Source organism: Arachis stenosperma, chromosome 10, assembly GCF_014773155.1.
Source record: "Arachis stenosperma cultivar V10309 chromosome 10, arast.V10309.gnm1.PFL2, whole genome shotgun sequence".
Classification (NCBI taxonomy): domain Eukaryota; kingdom Viridiplantae; phylum Streptophyta; class Magnoliopsida; order Fabales; family Fabaceae; genus Arachis; species Arachis stenosperma.
This window is the reverse complement of record NC_080386.1, coordinates 30,730,815-30,738,735: the sequence shown is the minus strand read 5'-3', so window position 1 is coordinate 30,738,735 and position 7,921 is coordinate 30,730,815. Positions and strand designations below refer to the sequence as shown.

The following is a 7,921-nucleotide window of genomic DNA, read 5'->3' as shown; positions in this document are numbered from 1 at the left end:
TGACTCGGGCGGCCTGACATAGGCGGAAGATGAGGTGGGGGAAGGCCAATCTAGCAGAGGTGGAGCCCTTTTCGGCTATTCTATATAACTCCTGAGGAATCACCTGATACACCTCCACCTCATTATCGAGCATGATGCTGTAAATCATCACGGTTCTGTCAACAGTAACCTCAGACCTGTTACTTGTATGAATGATGGAGCGCTGAATGAACACCAACCATCCCCGAGTAATTGCCATCAGATCGTGCCTGCCCAGCTGGTGTGGCTGACCTCTACCATCCCTCCTCCACTGTGCTTCGGGGAGGCATATATCTGTGAAGACCTAGTCCAGTCTTTGCTCAGTATTGACCCTCTGAGTGTAAGAGTGATGGCCGTCTCAGGATGGTTGCAGTTGAAGTATCTCCCTCACTCTCTCCGGACCAAACTCGAGGATCCTCCCTCAGACCATAGTGCGCTATTTCTTCGGGTCTGGATTCACGCCTTGGAAATGCTTGTAAGTCACCCAAACATTTGCGTAGAACTCCCTAACCATCAGCACACCCACATCAGTTACGGGATTGCATAGAACTTGCCATGGCACCATTCCTTTTCTCTATATCCTTGTGCATGGAGTAGTGGTTATCTTTGTCGTTTAATGGAACAAACGTAGCATGAGGTTGACCTGCGGTTGAGACCATTTTATTATTCTTGATTGTCAATACACCATTACGAGAATTTTTTATTGCACCATTATAATTCATCGTCACATGTTGTGAAGGCGTGTGCATTAATGACGTTTTGGTGGAATCAGAATGTGTGGGACCCACTATTTTCAAATGATTAGGATTGGATGAATCATTATGCAAATTGACTCATTTGCCCTTTGATCTCCCCTCAGCCCTAGTCCAACCATCACTCTTTGCATGTGAATTACTCTCTTCATGCAACGTCGTCTTCTCATATTGCTTTTGTATGAGATTTTTAGGGTTTCCAAATTCAAAAACTAAACCTTCCACCTCGTATTATTTTCTGTCACCATTGTTTCTAGAACAAGCTCCACCACTTGCAATAGCTCTGGCTCTACCATTTTCTTGGCTCTCGGTTTCTCGCAGTCATGTGCAATGTGGTCAAAACAACTATACTTCTTAGATATAACTCAAGTTTTCATACTCAACATCAAAATAGACACCATCAACCTTGATTTTCCTTATGACTGGAACCTCGAGGTCAACAAAACGCACGCTCGTGCATGCCTTCCTCTTTCAACTAGTTTTTTTGCTAAATATATTTTAATAGGATTCCCAATCGCCGCAGATATCCTCATAATTGCATCTTCATCATAGTACCGTATATGCTATGGCCGTTTATACGTATCCATATGGGGGTAAATCCAAATGACCCTTCACCGAATCTAAACTCAGGTGTCCAAGACTTCACTACTAAATAATAACCCCGTAACATCCAAGGCCCTCCAAAGAACATGTTTATACGATCTTTTACCAAATCAAACTTCACTAAAAAATGATTATTCCCACGTCCCTTTAACCTCCGCAACTTGTTAGTGATCACAGTGTAACTCATATTTTTTTTCCAACACCTTTATTGCAATAGTATCTTTATATGAAGTTATAAGGATAATTTTACCTTTTTTGGTAGATATCACATTCGATAATTCTGTCTTCTTGCTTTTCTATAACTTTTGCTAAACGATCAGTTGATCACCCACCAGGTGATGCGTCCTTAGTTATAAGTTACTAAAAAATCACACGCAATACAATTAGTTTTGAGATTGATCAGTACAAAATTGTTCTCAATCTTAATCACCCTCCCCCTTTCCTCCCCTCTCCCTTTAACATCTTGCACAAACCATCTCTCATTCTCTCTTTTATTGTTTCTGCAATTTCACCGACTACCTACCTTACCGTGTTTCGCCCTCACATACTCATCGCCACTCTCTCCCATCGCTATCCTCTTTAGATATAGTTATTAAGTACTAATTAAGAAGAGTAATGAGGTAAATGACAATAATAAACACAAATTATAACTCATAATATGAACAAAATATGGACACATTCTTAAAAAAAAATGTCTTTATTATACAAAGATTGGCAGAACATATAATTATACAAGTGTACAACAACCCGTTACAAAATTGTACTCACTCCTCTTTCTATCAAACTTTAAGTAAAACTATAAATAATTTCTTCTCTTTTTTCCCGTTCCCTAAGCTTCATGTATCACTATTGATCTAAAATTGAACTGTTACCCAATGAATTTCACCACCTTGTTCTTCATCAATCATCACCCGTGGCTAGTGTTTCTCTAACATCGAATCCTTCTATCAGCAACAAAACTATTAACACGTTTACCATGATCGTTATTATTGTTGTTAGTATTGTTATCCCAAAAGTACCCTAAGAAAGTTTTGGCAGCGTCCAAGCTTGGAAAATAAGTAGGCTCCATAAATATCTGAGTCAGTGAGTCACCACCCTCGCAACCCATCCCAACTCGGTTCCCAGTCGCCTCCACGTTCCCCATAACCGCCGCCACCATCTGCTTGTATCCATAAAAGAACCCCTTCATAGCCTTCTCCACCGCCTGCATCCCTTGCAGCACCTCCACCTTCTCCCTCTCCTCCTCCGCCGCCGCCGCGTAAAGCCTCATCGCTGCCTCCTGAATCCTCGGCCCTCCCGTTGGATCCACCTCCGCTCCCACTACTTCCGGCACCTTCTCCCTCAGCTCCTTACACATCCTCGCCACCTCAACCAACTCCCTCGACCGGAAACAAAACGGCACCGTTTCGCCTATGCAACCGTTTTTCAACGACCTCATTGCCAGCTGGCTCTTCATCAGTTTCAAGAAATCGTTAGGATCCATTGCCATGTGAACATCCATAACTTCTTCCAGAAGCTTCCAGATCCGCTCCACCGCGTCGAGATCACTCGCGGCCTTCTCGAACTTCCTCCCTTCGATTGATCCAGCGATTCGTTCTAGAAGCTTCTGCATTACGCGGATCCACGATTCCAAGATCTGGTGCGCCGCATGAACGTTCACGTTCTCGTAGTTCCCCTCCAACGGCGTCGCCTGGAGCGTGTGGAGTTCTCTGGGCCTGCAAACCGCATCGTAAAGGAGACTGGGCTTTCCCGAGAGATTGGGCTCACCTAGGCCCAAAGTGTACGGACACCTTGTCATCTGGCACTCCACGGTGAGGAGGATCCTCTGAGCTGCGTCCTTCGATCTCCGCCACGTGGCGAGTCTCGGAAGCAGGCTGGACTCGCTGTAACTAATTCTGTTACCGGATTCTGCGAGATTAGCGGTTGGTGCAGTGCCACGTGTTTCCGTGTCTTGTTCTTCGTCCTCGCAGAGAATAGATATGATCTCGATCTGACACGTGGCGAGTGACTCAATCTTACGGTTCCATTCTCTTCGGTTCGCGTAAGGTCTTGGATCCGATGACACAGTGGAGAGGAACCGGAACGAGATTTCAAGAGCTTGCAACGCGGGTTTTAGGATTGGCTCGTTGTTCCAGGTTGGGAAGTCTCTGTGGGACCACAGTTTTCGGAGGTCCGGGAGGCGGAGGTAGTGGTCGTAGGCGGCACAGAGCGGAGGAGGTGCGGGGGAGAAGTCTGTTGTGGTGGGGAAGGGAACATGCAGAGAGGGACCGCGCGGTGACTGTGAGGGGTTCGAAAGTTTTGGAGGATTTGATGACATGTCGGAGTTGACCATGTTTGTTTTCCAATGCAAATCAACCATTTTTCAGTGACAAAATAGATTTTGATGTGTGTTGAATTTGGATAGGGTTGTAGGTTTTTAATTTGGGCTGTGGAATAATTGAAATGATAAGTGAAGAGAGGACCGGTATTTATAGATGTGGAAATGGATGTGAGAGAGAGACAGAGAGGAAAGACGCGTGGACTGGCAGCATGGAGAACGAGGAATTTGAAAGTCGGCTTGGTGTGGAAAATGATTTTCAAATTATCCACAATATAATAAAACTTGCCTTTTTTTTAAGTATTAATTTAGAGGTTTTGGTAAGTAAGCAAGTACGTGAATTAAGACAAGGAGTTTTGTTTATGTTAATGAATATAAAATTGGAATAAAATTTTAGATTGGATTGAATGAGGAAAAGGAGAGGAAGGATGGGAGCGGCACATGAAGGTTGAAGCTTATCCAAAACACCTAACATGGGGGAGTAAGGGAGGAAAGAATGAAATAGTTGTCTGTTTACGTTGAACCGGGGAACTAGAATAGAATAGTGTTGTTGATATCTTTGTTTAGAATAGAAATCTAGAAATTTAATTTGGTCAAAGGAAGATTAGTAGAACGAATTACTAGTGGGGTCGTCGAAGGTTAGACCTGTTGAACTGGTATATATTGCGAGTTGTATGGTGTTTCGCAGCTTGGGTACCACTTTTTTGACATTGTGGCCAATCACTAGTTGCCCTCTTGTGTGAAGCAATGGTTGGGCTTTTTCCACTTTTGGTACCATCTCATCTCTAATATCGACTCAACTAAAACATCCAGCTGCACCACCACTTGCCTTTTCTAATTTTTACGCTGAAGTATACTAATGACCAATTTGTTTGATTGCTAATGCTGAGTGTTTTTTCTCTTTTTTTTTTTCTTTTTTCTCTTTAGACATTTCCAAACTACGTTTAAAATACAAATATTTGTGTTTGGAAACGGAACCGGTTTAATTGGATGTGTGGATAAAGATAGAGTTTCATCGCGAATTAAATTTTTAATTAATAATTAGTTAATAAAATAATAGACGGATAAAGATTAAATATTTAAATTATTATTGCAAAAAAATTAATTAATTATTAGTTAAAAATTAGATTTAATTAATATGTGTCTTAAGAGTACATGATAAATTTATTATTAATAAAAAATTTTAAATATTTTTATTTAATAAATATAAAATAAATATGTTAAAAATTTAAATTTTTATATTTTAATAATCTTAACATGTGTTTTATCGATAAATTCAAAAAAATTTATTTTCAATTTTTTAGAATAAAATATTATTTTATTTTTAACATTTGGAATTTAAAGACGAATTTATATATTAGGGTCTGGGGATAAGTGTCTTCACTATAATTTAAAAATTTTTTGAGTAGTATATAACAATAATAATTATTTGTCTCATTAAATTAATTAATTTGACCCCATTTAAATTTTTTTTACACAATTTTTAGTATTTGATAGTCAATTTGAGAATTTTATTTTAGATATACATTTTTATGATTAATTCTCGAATTTGAATAGAATGAATGTTCTTTATTAAATATTGGTTAAGACTTAAAAGAATATTGTTTATCGATAACGGTTTCTTTTTTTAAAGTTAGTTTTAATTTTGTCGTAGCAACTACATCAGTTGAAAGAACTTTCTAAGTTATGAATATTATAAAGAGTTGGTTTCATAATTGTAAGAAGATAAATTTTTAAATAATTGTTTGGTTATATATAAAGAGAGATATTTGATTGTATTGATAATAAAAAAATTATTCATTTTTTAAATATAAAACTTAGAATAATCAATTTCTAAAATATATATTATTATTTAATTTACTATTTTTGTATTTTAATTTGTTAGTTAGATAATTTAAAAACTAATTATATTTTACAATAATAAAATATAATTATAAAAATTAAATTTAATTATTCTATTAGTTTTTATAACTTTATCAAATTTTTATTTAGATCCTTATAATCTAAAAATTTGTAATTATATTGAGTCTCTATATTAGATAAAAAAAATTAATTACGTTCTTTTTAACTTTAATTTTAACATTTGTTTTTATATTTAATGTAGGATGAATTATAAAATATTTTTAAAAAAATTTTAGGGTTAGTGTATATTTTCTAAAGATGACAACTAGAAGGATTTGATTAAATTTTTTTACCTAATATAATGAACTTTTAGACTATAAGAACTTAACTAAAAAATTAGTAAAGTATAAGAACTAATAAAGTAATTAAACCAAAAAAATACTATTATTTTATGCATATTTTATTTTCACTGTCAAAATATTTTAAATTTGTCACTATTTAGGATAAATTTTAAATTTTTTTAATATTTAAATTGTTCTATTTGTGTCTACAATCTTTTAAAATCGATTTAATTTTATTCTACTATTAACTCTTTTAACATATCACAAACAGAATTATATAAAAAATAGATTTTTTTTTGCACTAAAAATAGAGGGTTTAAGGTAAAAGCATGTGATTATGATATGTGGTCTGTATTTTGTTAACAAGCTGTAGGAACCAACTTGGTTTAATGGTAGTTTATGTATGATGTGATTGTGAATGAAATGCAAAGTAAACTACCATTATGCCTTCAATTAATATGTTTAGGCAGTTTTGCAATGCATAAATATAACAACTATTTGCACATGTAATTAAATGACATCACAATGATCAAATAATTAATAGAATAATTTTGGTCACCAAAAATTTAGATATTGATAAAATTAATTACAAAAAAAATTAAACTAACGTTATAATTATAAAAAAATATTTTTTTAATAATAATAATTAATTATTAAATTTAGAATTGACTCTATTAATTTTTTTTGAAATTCTTAAATTATCCTTTATATTATTTTTTTCATTTTAACCATTAATTTCTTAAAGAATCAAAACTAAAATCAACCTTAAACTATAGAAATTTTTTTACGATTAAAAATAAATTACCATTTGTACCCAAAAAAAATACAAATACTGACAAATATACTCACATAAGAATAAAACCACAATTATAATCACAGAAGATGATTCTCGTGTGCCAAGAGTACCCGAACATTGGTTACACAATTACATAATATATATTTTGTCGAATTATTGTGTCTGTCTATTGAATATATTTTAGACAAAATATTCATTAATATTCGTTTCATAGGTATATTTTTTGTATTTAATTGTATCTTAATATGTCTTAATAAAAAATAAAAAAATTTTAAATATATTTTGAACATATTTAAATAATATCATGTGTCAATATATCTAATTTTATTTTTAATATATATTTTTTGGATAAATTTAAAAACAATATATATTTTTATTTATTAAAATAAAAAACTATTTTAAATTTCATTAAAGAAATCTACGTCATATTATATTTGTTATTTGGAGCCTTGGAGGTGAGGTAATGACAGAAGGGAAATAATATAGAGACAAGACTAGGTGCGTGTGCTATGGGAATGGGTGCATGAATTGATTAAACGGTGATTGCTACGGTCACAGGGGAGTGGGGAGAATAAAGCCGTAATCAAAGAAGTTGGAATTATTACTTCATTAGTTGGCGGAAATCGCGAATTAAGGCGTGGCTTCCGGGACAGACGAAATTTAAAAGGCTGCGCCGTGTCCACATCCACTGATTCTTATTTTTTCCTTTCTTGCTTCTTTTATCTTAACATGTATCCGTATCACTCTATTCTCCATATTTTTTAATATTTATTTTTATTTAAATATGTATTTTATAGTATATATATAATTAATTTTGTGATTAATTTTTAATAGGTTTTGTTAATCTATGGTTTAAAGACTCATTTTAAAATTTTTTATTATCATATTTTTAATATATATTTTTAAGATATAAATTAATTATTTTTTATATAATTAGATCTTTATCTTTTACGTGTATACTTCTTTAGTTTATCGTTGTTTGTAGAAATTATACATTTAAAAGATGAAATTAAATTAAAAGTACATTTTATATATGCAATTTGAAGATTATTTTAATTTTATTCTTAAATTTTAATTTATTTAATTTTATTTAATTTTAATTTTATTTTATTAGGATTTAATGTTTTTTAATTAAATTGAACTAAAGATAAAATTAATATCAAAATAAAATATTAAAAATAAATTGAAACAAAATAAAATTTAAAATTAAAAAATTAAAACAATTAAAGAAATAAAATATAATTTTTTCTTA

The 7,921-nt window shown here is 33.2% G+C and overlaps 1 protein-coding gene across 1 annotated transcript; it reads right to left on the bottom strand.

The window, feature by feature from the left end:
- Positions 1 to 2,032: 2,032 nt before the first annotated feature.
- LOC130955866 (nematode resistance protein-like HSPRO2) lies at positions 2,033 to 3,818 on the bottom strand. Its single transcript, XM_057882851.1, has one exon. The coding sequence runs from the start codon at positions 3,730 to 3,732 to the stop codon at positions 2,302 to 2,304; it is 1,431 nt and encodes a 476-aa protein (XP_057738834.1). The 5' UTR covers positions 3,733 to 3,818; the 3' UTR covers positions 2,033 to 2,301.
- Between the last annotated feature and the right edge of the window lie 4,103 nt (positions 3,819 to 7,921).

Coding starts and splice junctions, on each gene's coding strand:
- LOC130955866 (XM_057882851.1), bottom strand. CDS start 3,732: ATGGTTGATTTGCATTGGAAAACAAACATGGTCAACTCCGACATGTCA.